A 19,960-nucleotide genomic window follows, 5' to 3' on the forward strand; every position below is an offset into this window, starting at 1 on the left:
TGAGTGTATTATATTTTATGTATAATTACAAATGTATTATCAAAATCTAATAAAATTGATGTAATTTTTTTCTATTTTTTCATATAAGTTCACATCGGAGTATCTTAGAATGAGTATATAAGTATACTCATAGTGATAATAGAGTATATCTAGTTTATTTATGTGATATATCATAGTATAAAGTATGTACTCTGAAAATACAGATTAGTTTTCGTGTGTGTATATATACACACTATTTTTATAATTTAATTAAAAAACATGAGCACCCCTCCCAAGCCTAGAACTCAAAGCGGGTGAGAAAGATGCTAAGCTGGGTCGGCAAAGGAAGACGGTGGACTTGACTGTGCTTGTTGCGTTCAAACTATGAACTCGGAGCTTAATACTGACACCTAGGGTTAAAAACGACGCGAATATTTTCCACTCTGTAATAGGAAAAACGGATAATTCTAGATTAGATATGGATACATATATTTTTTTAATCTAGATATGGATAAGGAAATATAAACGATATTTGAGTCGGATAAGATACGGAAACGGATATCCGGTTAGATTCATCCATTTTCAATTTTTCACCCGATCCATTAAAGAGCAAACCCATACCATCACCAATAAGGCAACAGCCCACCACGACCCTACTTACTTAGAACTTCCCTTATATGTGAAATTACACTACATTATTATTTTTATAGAAACAATTTATTTTTCTTATGTTTGAAGTTATACTACATTGTTATTTTTATTATTTTTATATGCATAATTTATTTTCTTTATGTGTGAAGTTGTACTATATAATTACTTTTGTTATTTTTATACGCATAATTTAAGGATTTTTAATTATTGATAGATATCCAGATTCGTATTTATATCGTACCGTATTCATTTTCAATACTACTCGTATTGGTTTCCATATCCGATTTTTTCATATTTATTTCTATTTTTAATTAAAAATACAGATAAAAATACGAAATAATAATTATCTATTTATACCCGATCCGTAATAACCAGACACCATTGTCAGACGGGTGGTTAGGTTAGTTACGGCAACCGACGCGAAGTACTAGCAAAATTTACCGTGGCATGCCCGTGCTTTCTACGGCCGCTGTCACTGTGAACACGAAGGCGCGTCAGGGCTAGGCTAGGGAGTCAATGCGAAAGGCGAGACCGTCGAGCGCCATTAATCTCTGCAACTTTTCTTTGCCGTCACAGGAAAGAACCCGAGCGTATTAACTAGAGGCGCGGCGCTGCCCCGCAACGACGACGCCGACGCCGACCTCATCTGTCGCCTCCGAAACCTGAAAAAGAAACGAAACGAAGCGGAAAAGGTGGCGCCTTTGGCACCTCGTTGCGTCGAAGCCGGCGTCCCTGGTGAGAACGGGACTGAAAGATGACGATTCTGCAGACGTCACCGCGAAAAACTTACAGTTTTGCGTTGAACAATAGAAGCCAAGAAGGCTACGGGTAGTAAAACCCAAGAAACAGAGCAACGGCAAACCAAGAAGCCAAGAATTGGAAGGAAGACGATAAACTACCCTGTACTCTTACATACACATCTATCTCTGTTATTGTCATGCAGACGAAAGCATCGATCGATCCTCCATTGTAAGTCCTTTCCAGGGAGGGCATCAAGGGCGCGTACCGACCGGAAAGCAGGAACAAGAGAGGCCGACGAGCGGTGCTTGCATGCGCTGCTCGATCTCGCAAGAACTCGGCGTCCAAGAAAGCAAGGATTAACCGCGCCGCGTCGTCGTACGTTGCGGCCAGCGATTGGTGGCGCGCGTCTCAGTTGTGCAGCGGGTTCGGCCCCGTCGGCACGAGCCGCTTGGCGACGTCGTAGCGCACGTCGACCTCCTCCTCCCCGCCGCGGCCCGGCGGCGGCAGCGGTAGCGGCGCCGGTCGGTGGTGGTGGTGGCGCCCGCCTCCGTGGAGGCGCCTGAGGTGCAGGCCGTGGCACAAGGAGAGCGGCGACACGCCTGCCGGGTGCGAGCTTCGGGGGTCGCACATGCGGGCGAGGAGCGCGTCGGCGGCGGACAGCTCCGGTGGCCGGTTCCCCGTGCGCTGCGAGGACTGCAGAGCGGCGGCGGAGAGGACGAGCAGGGACGCCAAGAAGAGGAGACGAAGACTCCGGCACCATGACGGCCCCATGGCTGCGGCTGCGCGCGCGCCTGATCGATCGGCTGTCCGCCTGCTTCTTGCTCGGGTTCTTGGAGGGGGCGAGGAGGGCAGGAGAGGAAGCCAACTCGACGAGAACGCGCGTGTGACAGGGGATTGGGAAGGGAGGCAGATGAGTGAGAGGGACGTGAAGGCGAAAGCTGGAGGGTGGTGGCCGGTGGGCTTTAAAACGTGGCATGAGCCGCATGAGAAGCTGGAAAAAGTGAAAAACAAAAATACTAAAATGAAAAGGAAGTGGAAAATTACTTATGGGTTTCTAACTTATCTAACTTGTAACACCCTATTCTAAAGATTTTTTATGTCATCTATACTAGTCCATGAATCAAGTAGGTGATACGTACAGTATAATAGTTATAGTATCACGATTAAACTTTAAACATAAGTATTAAGATTCAGAGCATAAAATGTTTACAAATCATACAACACATTACAGAGTTGACCTAACGGTCAACAAAAGCACAGCTAAAAACAACAACCTAAAGCCACAAGCAGCTACGGTGCGAACATGATATCTACGTCTACTCTTCATCCTCACCTTCGCCTCTGGCGTTCGCAGCGTCTGCTTCCTTATCTGAATGATAGCAAAAGTGCATATAGAAGGTATTCAGCAAGTTCTATAATACTTCAATGTGGTGATAGATGTATAAAGGGTAATTCAAGGCTAAAGCTTTACAGTTTAGTTTTAAGCGTAAAATAGTTTTATGGAAGTATTCAATTGTACTCTATATCGTTAACCTTTAAAATAGTTTGAACAATAAAATCAAGTATTTCTGGAGGTTTTTCAGTCATGGGAGGGGCTACACCTCACTCCATAGTCTATATCATCACATAAGATGTACCTCTAGTATCACACAGCTCCTGACAAACTGAGTCAATAATCTCATGACATGGATATCTAGTCCACATACTTACTCATCAAGACACGCGCACCCTGAGTCTAGTAAAGAAGGTTCTGTCTTCGTATGTCCATGACCGTGGACACGACTATTCAAATAGGTTTACACTTTACAGAGGTTGTACACTGTACCAACACGATATGTTCAGCCTCCAACCATTGCAAGCAGAGTAGCGAATCATACCGAGACTCTTCAAACACTTTTACCGATAGACTTTTCTACAAGACCGCAAAGTACTAGAGGTCTTGTACTAAATGCCAGATCCATTTTTAAGCTCATGTCGGTCCTTGCACATTCAAACAGAGGGTCAAATAGTCACTTAACTGCTCGCTGCTCTCAGCCTCCTAGTAGCATGCCCAACCTAGTCCGGTGAAAGAAAAGTCAAGTCCTGCCCATATACGATGTATGGTTGTATTGGGGTGGCTCAAGCATGGTGGCAAAATGATTCGATCCTTAAGCGGTCAGGAAAGACATCTTTTGGTAATAAATACCACAGAGGTAACTCAAGCCCTTAAGACCATCCTCGACCCGAGTACTACTCTTCCTGCCCTCCGTCAAAACAGTTTTCACCCATTTATACACATGTCCCGCTATATCCCACACGACATCAACTCAACAAGAACGTGAGTGTGACAAGGGATTGGGAAGGGAGGCAGATGAGTGAGAGGGACGTGAGGGAGAAAGCTGGTGGGTGGTGGTCGATGGGCTTTAAAACATGGCATGAGGCGCATGGAAAGATGGAAACGGTGAAAAACAAAGATATTAAAATGAAAAGGAAGTGGAAAATTACTTATGGGTTAAAGCTTTACCGTATAGTTTTAAGCGTAAAACAGTTTTATACATGTATTTAATTGTACTCTCTATTGTTAATCTTTAAAATAGTTTGAACAATAAAACCAAGTAGCAAGTATTTCTGGAGGTTTTTCGGTCCTAGGAGGGTCTACACCTCACTCTGCATTCCATATCATCACATATGGTGTACCTCTAGTATCACACAGCTTCTAACAGACCGAGTCAGCAACCTCATGACACGAACATCTAGTCCACACACTCACTCATCAAGACACGCGCACCCTGAGTCTAGTCAAAAAGGTTTTGTCTTCGTATGTTCATGATCGTGGACACAGCTATTTGAATAGATTTACACTTTGCAGAGGTTGTACACTGTACTAACATGATATGCTCAGCCTCCAACCATTGTAAGCAGAGGAGCGAATCATATTGAGACTCTTCAAACACTTTACCTGCCAGACTTTTCTACAAGACCGTCAAGTACTAGAGGTCTTGTACTAAATGTTAGGGTCCATTTTTAAGCACTTGCCGGTCCCTGCACATGCAAATAGAGGGCCAAATAGTCACTTGACTACTCCTTGCTCTCAGCCTCCTAGTATCATATCTAATCCAGTCCGGTTCTGGTGAAAGAAAAGTCAAGTTCTTTCCATATAGGACACATGGTTGCATTGGGGTGGCTTAAGCATAGTGACGAAATGGCTCGATCCTTAAGCGGTCAAGACAGACATCTTATAGCAATGAATACCACAGAGGTAACTCAAGTCCCTAAAGAATTAATCTTTTAATTAATTAATATAGGTGAAGCATGGCTAGAGCGTGACGTTGCGCTACATGGTCGGTCAGCGTGACGAGGATGCTCTTAGATGATTGAGTTACGTTTATGGTATTTATTACCAGAAGATGCCTGCTATGGCTGCTTAAGGACAGAGTCATTTCGCCGCCATGCTTAAGCCACTCAGTGCAACCATGCGTCCTGTATGTGTAGGACTTGACTTTTCTATCATTGGACTGGGTTGGACATCATACTAGGAGGCTGAGAGCAATGAGCAGTCAAGTGACTATCTGGTCCTCTGTTTGAATGTGCAAAGACCGGCAAGTGCTTAAAAATAAAACTTGATATTCAATACAAGACCTTTAGTACTTGAGGGTAAATCTCGTAGAAAAGTCCGGTAGGAAAGGTGATTGAAGTGTCTCGGTATGATTCGCTCCTTCGCTTGCAATGGCTGGATGTTGAGCATATCATGTGGGTATAGTGTACAATCTCTGCAGATTGTAAATCTATTTGAATAGTCATATCCACGGTCATAGACATGCGAAGGAAGAACCTTTTTTACTAGACTTCGGATGCGTGTGTCTTGATAAGTGAGTGTGTGGACTAGCTGTTCGTGAGATGAGATTACTGGCTAAATTCGCTAGGATCTGCGTGGTACTAGAGGTACACCATATGTGATGATAGGGACTACGGAGTGATGTGTAGCCCCTCCTAGGATCAAAAATTCCTCAGATATACCTTGTTATCTTGTTACCTTGTTTAAATTGTTTCAAAAGCTATCAGTAGAGAATATATAACTGGGTACCTACATAAAACTGCTTTACACTTAAAATGAATCCGTAAAGTCTTATTATTGCATTATCCTTTGTGCATCTATCAATCCCTTGAAGTAATCTAAGACATGTTGAGTACCTTCCGTACTCAGTCTTGCCGCTTTCAGATTGTTGAGATTAAGATCAACCTTAACCCAGATGAAGTTAAAGAGAAGAAGTTTAAGATCGTGTCCGCACCCGAGTTGCTTGTGGCATTGGGTTGCTCTGTTTGTTTCGCTCCGCTCCGCTGTAAGCTCTTCTGTCTGGCTGGTCTGTCATGGATCCTTGTCCATGAGACTATCTTCTGCCCTTTTCAGGTAATTATTTTATTCGAAGTATGTATTTGATACTATTCTGTTAAATTTTGTGCATATCAGCTATTTGATCCAGGGACTAATACAAGAGGCACATGGGAACCTGAGGTTGGGGTCCTAACAAGACTCATTTTACTAATAAAAATAAATAAAGAAAATAGGAGAAAAATTAGCAAAAATCTCCTTCTCCTTTTTCGAATCCTATATAAAATCAAACTACGGCAACTACGGCATCACTCTCGACATATTCATTTGGTAGTGCTCTCATGGTGTATCCACATCTCTATACCTTGAGTTTGTGCTTGATGTTTTCATGTTCAATGTTTGTGGTTTCGTTGCAACACACAGACACTTAGCTAGTATACTCCTATTAGACACACTAACCAATAAATCAAGCCAAAAATTCTCCCACTATTGATACCCAAACTATATGGGAAAACTATTGAGCAATTATCGTGCGAAAGCGACCTCCCACATTCCGCGACGTTGACAATGGAGAAGAGGAGCGGTTAGGGTTAGGATTAAGGTTTTGGGGTTGCTCTCTCCCTCAATCATAGAAATCAGGAGGGAAGTAGGCCTGGTGGTTGGTGGTGGTGTGCCTGTGGGATGCACTAGTTACGGGCGGTGGCTGCAGGCAATGGGCCAGGTTAGGGCGATGCATCACAACAATGAGGTTAGTGGAGGGTGGTGTCAAAGTGGTGGTGGCAAGGAAAGCGGTTGCGCCGACGGTGGGCGACAACAGCGGTGGAGAGGCACCGGTGACAAGAGAGGATGCTGGGCACAAGGAAGACGGCGGGTGGAGCATTCCCCTATTGTGCAACCCATCGCCCGTTAACGTGGTCCAAACTATATGTATTTATTGATCAAATTTATGTTGTGCCGATTAATATAAACTACCGAATCCTAGAATTGATCAGGCGCCTACTTTCATATTCAAGTGAAAGCAAGAGTTCCTGGCAAAACAAGAGAGAAAACAACTGCTGCCATACCGATTGAACTATCCACTGTTGGCACTAGAAAAGAATATCGAACCAAATCTAATTTGCGACCTTTCGATTTTCATCGTACAAACATTGCGCAACAAAAGAATCGCTCCATTCCTACCGCTGCTGTACCTGTTCCAGCCGCAACAGATATTTCCCATTTGGTGTTCCATCAACTCATCCATAGTAACTCGCTTTCTGGTCGCTGTGTAGGATTGATTAGCTGATTATATGGTGTGAGGCTGTGGAGAGTAGAGAATTAAGCCTCACATGCTTCCTTGCGTACCTGAACTGGTCAGGTTCAGCAATCAGTATTCGGGTTCCTTCGCAGATCCAACCCTGCACAGTGCACACCAACTTATTTTCAGCAATTAGTACTCAGGCCGAACTGCCGAAGACCTCTCTCAAGCTGACCTGTGTCCTGTTGTGCACGGCCGAGACAGAGCAGCACCATCACAGGGCAGTCAGAAACTCCGAAACAAGAAACAATCTCACTTGGAGCATCTGGTTTTACAATTTGTAAACACGTCATTAATTGTCGACGTTATTTGTTTGCTTTACAGGTACTAAAACAAAATATGGTTTAAGATCAAAAGAACAGTCTGATTTCACCCAAAGGGAAGATTGACAGGATCCCAGCAAAACTGAATACTTCAAACATATTGATGTCTTAACTTCTAGAGAAACAGCTACAGAAATAGCAAGTCATAAGCAACAATGCATAAATGCTGCAAAAGTGACTACTGACCAAAATTATGATCAGCATGAGCTGGACAAATAACACGGGCGTAAAATCGGTCAAGGAGCGATCTTCTTCAACCAGTAAGGATTACTCAGAATATGGTGGCATTACAATTCATCGATCATAATTAGCATGATTGACAATAAACAAACTTATCCAAGATCGTGGAAGAAGCAGGACATTTTAGTGCAAAAACAAAATTCAAGCTAGAATTTTCAATGCCTGAAACTAATAGTACAATGGAACAACAACTGCAATTTAAGAGAGGTTAATTTGAGCACACAACATCCTTGGTTCTAAAGATAACAGCTGTGCAAACTCTACCATCTGAGAAGTTCAATTTTTCCTCATGAAACATCAGTGGAAAATAACAGCGGAAATGTAGAACAAACCACAGGATTCTAAGCTGACGTGACAGGCATTACAAGATGCAAATCACAAGTTATCTCCTTTCCCCAGCAACTTTCCTCGACTTCATGTGCACGGGCATCGGTGCCGCAAGCCCAGGCTTACCATTGACACTCCTCTTCCTATGCAGACCCTTCACCTCATCAGATTCAGCAGAACTCGAGCTTTCGGAGCCCTCATCTGCCTCATTTCCGTTCTCTGTCTCTCCGTTAAGCTCGTGAACCTGGCCATTACCAAAGAAACTCACCTTCTTCTTGTTCACAGCCCGGCGATCTGCCGCGAAGGCAGCATTGCAACCACCATTGTACTCATCAGTGTCCAATGCATCACCCATCGCCATTTGCTCATGCTCTTTGACTAGCACCTTGTCAACAAAGTCCAAGATTCGGGTGAGGTCCCGGCTCACCGCGCGCTTCCCCTCACGGATCATCGGGTCCCCTCCCTGATCCAAAATACACCTCAAAACCCAACACCAACGGCATATGGATCGAATCAATTGAGATCATGGTACGGTGTCCATCACCTCGATCGCGTCGAGCCGGTGGAGGAGGCCCATGGCGACCTCGGAGACGGCGGCGGGGTCGGCGCCCCCGCGGCGGTCAGAGAGAGAACCCCGGATCGCCGCGGCATTGGACCGGAGCACGGCGAGCTCCTTGAGCTGGCGCAGCGTCCGGGAGCGCCGCGCCAGGAAGCGGCGGAAGTGCGCCTGGATCGTCTGAGCCGCGAGCTCCCTCGCCGCGGAGGGGGGCCCCACGCGCGCGCTCCGCGACCGCGGCGGCGGAGGCGAGGGTGGGGATTCCTCTTCCTCCTCCTCCTGGTAGCGGGCCGCGCGGCGCGGGCGAGGGTTTGGATGGGGCGGCCGCCGCGCCGGAGGAGGGGTGGGGATGGGGCGGGGCAGGGCGGACTCGAGCGCGGCCACGCGGTGCAGGAGCGAGTGGAGCAGGAGGTGGCCGTGGTCCCCAGACGGGTTGAGCTGCGGCGGCGGCGGTGGGTGGGTGTAGGCGTGGGGTTTGGCCTGCTGCTGCTGGTACTCGTAGTGGTGGGAGTAGTAGGGGTAGGGATGCGCGTGGTGCGCGGCGGGAGCCGCAGGCGGCGGCTGGGGCTGCGGCTGAGGGGGCGGCGTGGGCGCGGGGGAGCTAAGGAGGAGGTGGGCCGCGATGGCGTGGAGGAGGTGGTCGGACGCGGCGGAGCTGGGCGGGGGCGGCGCGGGAGCGGGGTAATAGCACGGCGCGGCGCAGCCGCAGCCGCAGCAGCAGGCGGGCGGGGCCGGCTCGTGGTGAGCGTGACGGGGCATTTTCGCTCGATTCGGTGGGGGGTTTTCGGCGCGGGGAGACGGGATCGGCGCGGGGTGGGAGAGGGGCAAGGCAAGGGCAGCCGGCAACGCGCAGACGGCGGCGGAATGGATGACTCACATCGGGAAAGGAGATGCGGCCGCGTTGGAGCAGAAGTGCCGATGCCCATGTGCCGCCCTGTCAAGCACGTCGTGGCGCCCCAGGATTTGGTCGCTGACTGGTGGGGTTATATTCTGATGTCCCGCAGTGCGGCACGGGGTTATGGCTGTTCCAAACCCGTGGATTCGCTTGGCAGCCGGCCGTGAGGTTTTGGCCTTTTGGGGAGTCTTTTCGGTGCCTATGTTGGTCTTGCCCTCGTACGCTCGGCGGCTCTGGTGCAAGCAGCCTGGTGCCAAATATACTCCCTCAGTTAAAAAAAAGACGTATTTTTTTAAACTCGATCTTTAAAGTTAAATTTTATTTAAAGTTTTCTTATAAAATATATCATTTATAGCTATAAAATCTATATAATGTAAAATCATTTTAAATTGTGAATATAATCGCATAATTTTTATAAACTAGATATTCTTATAATTTAATTAAATGTTAGTTAAAATACATAAAATTTGAATTTTCTAAAAACAAATACACCTACTATTTCTGAACAGAAAGAGTACTATCCAAAATAAATATATATTAGCCATAAAATTTAATTTAGCATGATACATACATAGCCAACATAATACAATTACCACTAAATTTTGATTTACCGGGTTTCAGTACACCATGATACCTCAACCTAGCTTCGCCTCTGGGTGCAGCCCCCTCGGTCAGGCCTTTCAACGTGCGCTGGAGCACCGGCTAGACATCCGCACTACCCTACCAGACCTGTGCCAGGCATGAAAATCAAGGTGGCTCCAAGTGCAGCAAGAAAGCTTTCCCAAGAGCTATTGCAATCTAGCGACTGTTAACTGTTGCCTTTAAAGAAACTGCAGTGTACAAAGACTACCATTGCACATTAGGCTATATGAGTATATGTTATAAGGCTCGGGGAAAACACACGGTTAATTAAACCTACCGCACAATCCCATCGATTGCATATCATCCTAGAGCCAACAAAAGCTGTACAAGTCACTACACACTGACAGAGCTGAGCGAATGTGTTCTTCAGTTCTAGTGTCTGCCAGCAAGGGATGTCATGGACAAGCGCACTACTGGGAAGTGGGAATCACTACACAAATCTAACTCTCATGCTCATTTCTCTTGCAGGTGGGCCTTCAAAATAGCTGCAAGATGGGGAAGGAAATTATGGTCTTTTTCGCACATGTTGGCCAAAAGACCACAGCAAGCAAAACTCTACTAGCATGAGTCAACGATGTTAAGCTATAGTATTTGCGCCTACCTTCAGTGACATTTCGAAGCATGCTATGGGTACTTCCTATCATTCTTCCTTGTTGAAAAAGCTCTCTGGTAAAGAAAATTCTTCCCCCTGACTGAAGTTATCCTTCTCATCATCCTCTGGTTTCTGCATTTGTTTCAACAGATCAGAGAAACTATATGACCGACCAGACTCTAGATACTAATGTGAAATTGTGGTAAACTTATGCACAAATCTAAATCTAATCAATTCAGAGTGTACATACAGAAGTTAAAAGGAATATAACAAAGTAATTGAGATATTGGGTTTTACAAATCACCAGCATTTCTAGGTTGAAGAAGCGGTCCAATAGTTGCAAAACTTCATCAGCAGAGAATTGTCTCTCAAGGCTGGAAGAATTCACATATGGTCAGTTTGGAAACCGCAATCTTCATTGTAGCAGAAATTGAAGAATTCACATACAAACACCTTTTTCTCAAGTATTCCATGAGGCCGTATAGAACAAAGTGACGATGAATGCCTACAAATATGCACACCAGATTTAGAACATATGTTCAATAAAGAAAGAAATTCTTTAGAACTTTGTTTAAGTTGGATGAAACAGGGTTCACAAAACAGTATTTGCCAGAATTCCCAAATCCAAGACGGAGGACAGGAACCAGTTGGTTCCCAATTATTTTCAGATTATCCATTTTATCAACTTTGTTTCGATATGTTTCCTGAAGTTCTTTTGTTCACTCACATGTAAAAGCGTTACCACATTGGTTTCACTAGAAATACAATATAACCACCCTCAATCTGGGTGCTTATAGCGAGAACATACTCACTTTGCACGAATTTTACGTTGTGTCAGATCTGTGTGCTTCTCAAAATCAAAAGTCAAGTTCTATTGCAAAGCACTTGATCGGCACAACTTAATTGAATAAGTAATCAATTAGCAATGACAATAGTGCTGTCCTAGCTGCTATGATCTTTTCAACATACAGAAACATAGATGCCCTTCGAAAAATTCCATCAAAATTTCAAGAGTTGTACTCCATCATAGAGGCATAGATGATGATGCCTTCATTTGATTATCAAAATCACTCTATAAAAGCCAGTTTGGTTTCAGTTTTTTTGGCAAAAAAGAATCAAATGGAAAAAAGAAAAAGTTTCTCAATCTTCCCAATGGCAGTGCAGCAGTGGGACACGGGTCCTGTAGGGGCACTAACCCACCTACAATTCTACATGACAAATTTATTTAGATAGTACTTCACATTTAATATAAGGAAAGAGCCTCACTCAACATGCTTTAGTTGAAATCTTAAAAACAGAATACCAACATTGCACATCAATTTACTAGATAAAGGTACCGATTACTCATCCAAAAATGAGGGCGAGCATGCTATTTCTTTCAAGTGCAAGTACATAATTTTTGTAGCATTGAACACAAAAGTTTCTCATATGCAGGCATAGATATGGTACTCAGGTGGCTCATTCATTGTTTTCCTATTTTTCATGTTCCTCACTTAGTGTTATTAGCATGTTGTTCCCAAAACTGACAATTTTTACCCCCCTCCCCCCAAGTCATTATTACAAACCCTAACTACTCATGTAGTGTCACAATAGTGTGTCACTACATTTTGAAACTTAGCTTATCTACAAATTTAGGTACAAGCGTACGTTCTCTACGTTATGTCAACAAACAAGGACAGATATAAGCTCCTAAAAACATGAGCATCCAAAAGAGCAAACAAACAATGAACGCGTCGCCGGAAGGGTACAGAGAAACCTTTCAGTTTGGACGGAGGGTAGAACTCGAGAGCCTGAAGCAGCCTCAGCTCCAGCTCCACCTGCGATTGCTCCTAAAATATCAACAAAAGATAAGAACAAGCATCAATCGCCACGAGGACACGCGCTTCTGCACGAGAGAGAGAGAGAGAGAGAGAGAGAGAGAGAGAGAGAGAAATAAAAAAGAGGGAGGCAGGAGGGGGCATATGAGAAGGTAGGAGAGAGGGACCTTGGGAAGAGACGACGCGGAGGACGGTGGCGCCTGCGCAGGCGAGTCAGGGGCGGACTCGACGTTTTCCATGCGGCGTTAGTTCAACGCCCCCTGAAATTTCGGAGGATAAGCTACGCCGGCACAGAACCAACCCACGTCCGGTTGGATCTCCACTCCGCTCCGCTCGACCGAGCAAAGAGCGGCGCGGCGGCGGCGGCAAAAGCGGACGGAGGAGAGGAGTGGAGGATCCGGCAAGGGGAGGGACAGAGGGAGGCTGGGGCCGGCCGCCGGCGGCGTTGTGCTCTCGGCTTCATCGCGCTGGAAGGCCCCCACAATAGGAGGCGCGAGTGGACCTGATGCTTGTGCTTAGGTGGGCCCTACTGTCCATGTTTCGTTCGTTTCCTCTCGAGCCCAGTTTGCAGACTGTTTCTTTGCTTTCAGGCCCAGATTTCTTTATTTCCAAATAAGATTCAAAATGTGCTTTCGAATTTTCGTTTCGAAATTATTTCGAATCTTTTCAACAAATTTTGTTCTGACGAATGGTTTTGAATAAATTTTTAGAATTTTTTGCGGGGCGGTGGGGTAGCAGGGGAGTGGCTTTCAGAGAGGCGATCTTGACATCGCGAGAGAAAGCGTTAACGGAAGGGAGTCCCGGCGATTCTACCGGGATCCGGCGGAGGAGTGATCGATGGTGGGGCATGCGACGATTGATGCCTTCCCTTCTACCCCGGCTGTGTGTTTCTGGCCGATGTCAGCACAGCGCGCACTAGGGTTTGAAAGTCAAAGTAATTCATCATCGAATTTGCAGCCGATTTCTCGGATTTGGATGGAGTGTCTAGGTGAGAATAGAGTTGTGCAGGATGTCAATTAGTGTGTGTTGGCTGGTTCTCAAATATCCATGGTGATCACTTTTGGAAGTTTACCAGCCGTGCCGTTGGATTTGAGGGAGAGATCGAGTTTTGAGCTGAGAAATGTTAGAGTTGATTTTGTGCATGAGGAATCTCTGGCTGTGTCGAAGGAGGAAGACGCCATTGATGTACCTTCAAGTTCACACCGAGACAAGGGCCCATTGTTAGCCCAGATACTTTTGGTTTTCTGGCCCGATCCATGGCCTTTGGTACTTGTGTAAGACGACATATAGGGCATTCCTGGTCGCACTCGCGAGGGTTCTGGGCATGGGTTCCGAGAGGGAAAGCGCTCGAGGCGGTGGTTCTAGGTTTCCAAGCAAAGCCGGAGGGAGATCTGGTGATTTGGGGCGATGGCACGGTGAATCGTTCGAGCAGTGGAACGTAGAGTTGATTCTCGATCCTTCGTGGCGGTGGTTAGAGGCGACATGAATCGCAACTTAGGGAAGGAGAAGTCGACAGTTGGTCCCTCCTTTCGATCTGGTGTGATAGTTGATCTAAATCAAAGGGATGGGCCTCCGATGGGTAGAGATGGTGAAAATCGACAACGATTTGGCAGAGATCAACAACTTCGCCGAGAGGGCAACCCTAACTATGGTAGGGATGGTTCTAATTTTTTGGGTAGAGATGGCCGTTCCAACTTCAATAGAGATGGCTCTTCTGGTTTTGGTGGAGATGGTTAGAGAAATTTCAATCAAGAGGGGACAAAAAAATTCGACAGAGATCTAGTTTTACAGAAGGTTGGAGGGGATCGACCTATGCGCTCAGACCTAGGTGTGGGGACTTTCGCCATACTAACAAAAGGCGACCTGATGAGCGAGATGGAAATTCTTTAGAGTTCGAGCATGAGCTTCACAACAAGCTCAAAAGAGATCAAGAGGACAAGCGCAAGGGTGAGGTAGATTTCTCAAATCTCTCAAAGATGTGGGGCATGAGGGTAAGGGAAAGAACTTTGGTGCCAATACCTCTGATATGTATTGTTATAATTGTAATAAGACTGGACATCATAGAGCTGTCTACACCAAACCTATCCTCTGCTATAGTTGCAAAAAGACTGGACATAGAGCCACATCATGTATAGAAAAAAAAGGTCTCAGGGTTTGTGGCTTTGGCATTCTAGGGATAGGTTTCTACAGCCTGCATATTCCCTCTGGGAAAAAGGTTGGTAACAACAAAGAAGTGTTACGTGTGATGACTATTGAGAGAGAGAAAGATACCTCAGAGATAATTGATAAAGAGATGATTCACCTTTCTAGAGGCAAGGGGTGGAAAATAAGACAAATGAAAGATAATGAATTTATGATAACCTTTTCAGATGATGATATGAGATATTAACTGACTAGACTGAAGGGTTTTGAGTTTTAGACAGTGGAAAATATTGTGATCAAAGCCAATGTGAAACCTACAGAAATATCTGCATATGCTTATAGTATCTTAGAGAGGATATGGGTTAAAACATATGTCATTCCTGCTTTTGCCAAATCTAATGAAGCTATTACTGAGATAGCCTTCTTAGTTGGTGATCCTATAGAGGTAGATGAGCTTTCTCTGAGTAGCTCTGGTCCTGTTAAGGTGAAGATAGCATGTAGGGATTCTTGTCAAATTAGAGGAGAGACATATGTCTTTATAAATGGTGAAGGACATACGATTACTTAGCAGGTGGAGCCTGTTGGCAAGCATAATCCTCCTCCACCTAATAATCCCCCTTGTAAATATAATACACAATAATAAAGATGATGATGAGGGAGATGACTCTGGAGGGGAATCTGGAGGAAGTCATTATTCTGGTTTTGCAAGATTGATACAAACACAAGGTGGGGATGATGGCATCAACAAAAGGAAACAACAATACTAGCAGTAACAGACACATTGTTGGGGGTGAGAATACTAATGGTCTACAAAAAGAGACATTAAATGTGGATGATAAAGATAATGACACCAATAGGATAACAATAGACATAACATAGACTCAAGATTTGGGGAAGTGTGAAGACAAGCTAGAGGTAACATAGGAAGAGATTAATGACCACTTGGAGCTAAATGAATCTCAAGAATTTACTCAGCTGACTGTAGAGGAGGAAGTAGAAGAAGAATAAGTGGACTATGAAGTGGACCCACTTGAGAGAGAGAAGGTAGAGATGCTGAGACTGGAGGCTAAAGTGGAAGAAAGAGTTAAAGTTTTAGCTCCACTAATGAAGCTAAACCCAGAAAAAGATGCTCATTGACTCAACTTGAGAAAGCTGTAGAGATGGATTGCTTTGTGAAAGATAAGTCTATTCTTACATTTGATCAAGAGGATACATATGGTCTTAAGGAGGGATTTATGCCTGTGACATATAAAAGAAGAGTGGGTCATGTGGTTGCTTAGAGAAGAGGCTCTAGAGTTGTTGATGATGATATTCCTGTTCACCTAAAAGTTGAGGCACTAAAAAAAATAGAAGAATGACATTTTAGGTACTTTTAAACATAATTATTTTGCTATTTTCAATTTTTTGATCCTTTAAATTTAGCTAGGGTTACTCTTTCTAGTAAGATCAATGCGGGTAAGGATAAAAAAAATAACCTATAATAATATCTCTACTATTCAAGCTAAAAAGATAGCTAGGGCGGTCCTTGCTAAAGCTAGAGAGAAATTAGATAATTCAAATAAGCAGTTATTGATGTCTGAATCAGAGGCTGAAATTGAGGAGATTGATTAGATGAGCAATAGTAAATTGAGGAAATTGAGAAGATTGATGAGATGAGCAGAGAGAGAGAGAGAGAGAGAGAGAGAGAGAGAGAGAGAGAGAGAGAGAGAGAGAGAGAGAGAGAGAGAGAGAATGGGGAGAGAGCTGGATGCGACACGAAGAGATAAGGATGGAGAGAGCCACGGACGGCGGACGTGATGAGCCAAAACCTGATTGAAATAATTTTTTAGGTCCAGACATGGTATCAGTGCTGGCTAGTATTAAAAAACGGCACTAATATGCTACTTCAGTGCCGGTTTTTATCTGAACGGACGCATGGATGTCTGGTTTTGGTACGAATCGACATTGATACCCTATCAGTGTTGGTTTTAGCTCAACCAACACTGATGAACCGACACTTATAATTAGTTCTATAGTGCAATCTGTTTGTTTGGGAGAGTGACAACCACTAGATTATGAACAGAAGGTGCTTACAAATATGGGTTTAGTTACAAGCTTTGCTTGGCTGAACAGAAGGTGCTGGACTATGAACAGGTTTTCCAGTAGAGTACAATAAACGCTCATTGAGAGACATTGGTGGTTGAAGATGTTTCTGACAAACATTCATTGGTCGGCTGCAATGTTCAGCACCTATTTCTCCAACAGCTTGTAGTCGGTGTATTCGATAACAAACTAAGATGTTGCAAGAAAGAAACATCAACCTTTTTCTCTGGACGAATATCAGAAGTTGAACTTAAATCAATCTTCATTTCCTTCAATGATATAGCCTCTGTGAGCAACAAAACAAAAAGAATAAGACTATGTATATAAAGGAAAAGCATACAGTACAAAGAAATGATGGTTGAAATGAAATCGAGAATCGCATATAACCTGATTGGCATGAAGCCATGAAGTGGAAGGATGGTGAGGTGGTTTCACAGTTGAGAACATGTACTAAAAAAAGTCAGTGTATGGACAAGGTATGCCATATCCGCCAAGCTCGCCGAGGCCGCCAGGTGCGCCGCCACGAGAATCTGCCGCCGGAGTTGCTACGGCCACAGTCGACACCCGCGGCCTCGGGTCTGACCGGCATGAGAAAGCTCCAGACCTCCTGTTGATTGCTGAATAACGTTAACACTTAACAGGAGGAGTTGTATACGTGCCTTCACGTATAACGAAAGGTAGCACTCCTGCGATGAACATATGTATAAGCTAAAGGAAACCCAAGGTTAGAATGAGATGTGATCACCCAACGGAGTGATTACAGAGAGCAGCAATGAGCGTGCCGTTTGGCCAACCTCACCATATTATCGCCACAGTCCGGCCGTGCAGAAGCAGAGCTGATCCAAGAAGAGGATGTGATGTTGCTTGGTGAGGAATTTTGTGGTGCTGTCCTCGGGCAGCAGCCATGGAAGTCCATCTCTGCAGGTGAAAGAGTTAGTGGGGTTTAGTTACCCGTAGGTGGAAATTTTTTAGCGGGAGATCAAAATTTCAAGGTGGGAATAATGGATGAAATATATTTTTCCTGCAACAAAGAGACGTGCACTTTCCCATTCTTAGGGAAAAAAATCTCCATGTTCAAATTTGCACTGCCCAAAAACTTGTATGTTTTACGTGTCCATCTAAAACTTTTAAAATAAAAATATCCAAAATGAACAAATTTGTACATTTAGGAAATATTTGTGCAAGCAGCAAAAGAATAACTTTTCACTATCTCACTTTCAGTAAAGATACAATTAAAAACCACACCTTCACCCCAAGGAACACTTTCAGTAAAGATACAATAAAGAATAACCTTTTCACTATCACACTTTCACCCCAAGGAACACTATTTGCAACCAAGGATACTCTAGTAAGTATTTGCATTTCTTGTAGTGAATCTCAAACATTGACGGACCTGATTACTCGGGTCGGCTGAATTTCAACGCACTGGGCTGCTTCCTGATATGTAATGGGTCGGATGGGAGGAGGCACTTGCAGCCCAGGAATTCTCTTGATTTCCGGCCAATATAATTAGCCAATGCTGGGATCCCTGGTTGCCTGGCAAGGGCCTAAAAACCCCCAGGTGGACAAGGCGACGCCTTTTGACAAGGGAAGTCTTGGTTGCCTTGTGATGCGGGAAAAATACGATTTTGTACAATATACGTGATCGTATATAATGAAATGGATAACTATTTTCTGTATTTACGAATTTAGCATATGTATTCGGTGCACGGTGTGCCGAAAACGAATTTTCGGAGTACGGTGTACCGAAAAAAATCATTTTCGGCACACGATGTGCCGAAAATGACCTGTATTCAGCACACCGTGTGCCGAATATAGCAAAAGCGTATTTCGGCACACAGTGTACTGAATACCAACTGTATTCGGCACACCATGTGCCGAAATACGCTTTTGCGTCGCGTCGCGCTTTACTTTTTCTTTTTCTTTTCATTTTTTCTTTTTACTTTCTCTTTTGCTTTTCGCTTTTTCATGTCTTCCCGCATGGTTTGTCTGCTGCTGGCCATCTTGTTTACATGCAGGTAGCCAGGCTATATAAATGGCAGCGCAGCTGCTGCGTTTGGAGCTGCGAGCAGAGCAGAGCACGATGGCGAGCAGAGCAGCAGATTAGCGCGAGCGCGAGCAGTCGAGCATGAGGAGCTGCGATGCAGCAGGACAACCTTCCTTAGTAGTAAGTACTTATATTTATTAAGTTGATAAAATATAATAGGTATAATATTTTCATATTTTATGATGTCGTAACAGAATCAGCTAGTTATTTGGATCATAGATTATGTATGTACTTATATTTAGATTAGAAAATATAATTATAGCATGTAGATATTAAGTTGCTAAAATAGAGTAGGTGTAATATTTGCATATTGTATGATCTCATAACAGATGGTACTATAGTGTAATAGTAATCGTAATATTTAGATTAGAAAATGTAATTAGAGCAAGTAGAGTATTTATTTCGTTCGAATACATTAGATAAATGATATTAAGTTGATAAAATAGAGTAGGTATAATATTTGCATATTCTATGATCTCACAACAGAAGCAACTATAGTATAACACTAATCGTAGTACTTAGATTAAAAAATATAATTAGAGCAAGTATAGTATTTATTCTATTCGAATACATTGGATAAATGATATTAAGTTGGAAAAACAGAGTAGGTACAATATTTGCATATTGTATGATCGCGCAACAGAAGCAACTATAGTGTAATATTTAGATTAGAAAATGTAATTAGAGCAAGTATAGTATTATTTCGTGCTAATACATTGGCTAAAATAGAGTAGGTATGTAACATATATCTAATTAGTTATTTGACCATTTACGTTTGTTTAACAGAGACGCTATGACTATCCATATTTATTATGGAGAACGTCCCACTGTTTTGAATGGGAGACTCGTGTCCATTCAGAACTGCCAGCACGTAGAGAGTACGGTTGAGCTACCAATTGATCTAGAAGGCTTACAAACACATGTTATGAGCCTTTTGCGTCTAAACCAACGGTCCTACAATGTTGTCCTAGAGGGTGTCAGGCCACAGCCTGTACCAAACAGCTCGCTTATTGTCCATATGTTGTTCGATTTGAGAAGGAACAATGCATGGGTCTTGTATTCACGCAAGGCATTAGAGGAGAACTTTGAAATGGGAGTGTACGTAAACATAGTATCATGACCAATGCATGGGGAAGAGGTGGCTACCCTGGAAGGATCAGACCATAATGTGATGCATGATGAGGCGGGAGGGAATGTCGGGGAGGGCACTTCGGGTACGGATGGACCTGAAGTGGACCATGGTGAGGTAGATGCACGATGCATGGATGATGAAGCCGGTGGTAGTGGCGACGAAGAAGGTGCTGACAACGATGACCCAGT

General features: G+C 44.1%; 3 protein-coding genes across 3 annotated transcripts; all 3 read right to left on the reverse strand.

Annotated features, from left to right (window-relative positions):
* Positions 1-1,557: 1,557 nt before the first annotated feature.
* On the reverse strand, positions 1,558-2,411 carry LOC133929869 (CLAVATA3/ESR (CLE)-related protein 10-like). Its single transcript, XM_062376625.1, has one exon. It carries the CDS (start codon positions 2,140-2,142, stop codon positions 1,780-1,782), a length of 363 nt encoding a protein of 120 aa, XP_062232609.1. The 5' UTR covers positions 2,143-2,411; the 3' UTR covers positions 1,558-1,779.
* A 5,298-nt stretch (positions 2,412-7,709) lies between these two features.
* LOC133929208 (uncharacterized) lies at positions 7,710-10,373 on the reverse strand. Its single transcript, XM_062375878.1, has 4 exons — positions 10,238-10,373; positions 9,930-10,047; positions 8,412-9,565; positions 7,710-8,330 (listed from the first exon to the last, which is right to left on the reverse strand). The coding sequence occupies exons 3-4, from the start codon at positions 9,180-9,182 to the stop codon at positions 7,923-7,925; spliced, it is 1,179 nt and encodes a 392-aa protein (XP_062231862.1). The 5' UTR covers positions 9,183-9,565; positions 9,930-10,047; positions 10,238-10,373; the 3' UTR covers positions 7,710-7,922.
* LOC133929209 (uncharacterized) lies at positions 10,108-12,857 on the reverse strand. The gene is made up of 6 exons (XM_062375879.1): positions 12,537-12,857; positions 12,309-12,381; positions 11,006-11,057; positions 10,857-10,926; positions 10,562-10,684; positions 10,108-10,445 (listed from the first exon to the last, which is right to left on the reverse strand). The coding sequence occupies exons 1-5, from the start codon at positions 12,606-12,608 to the stop codon at positions 10,601-10,603; spliced, it is 351 nt and encodes a 116-aa protein (XP_062231863.1). The 5' UTR covers positions 12,609-12,857; the 3' UTR covers positions 10,108-10,445; positions 10,562-10,600.
* Positions 12,858-19,960: the final 7,103 nt, after the last annotated feature.

The sequence above is a fragment of the Phragmites australis genome, chromosome 9, assembly GCF_958298935.1.
Source record: "Phragmites australis chromosome 9, lpPhrAust1.1, whole genome shotgun sequence".
Classification (NCBI taxonomy): Eukaryota; Viridiplantae; Streptophyta; class Magnoliopsida; order Poales; family Poaceae; genus Phragmites; species Phragmites australis.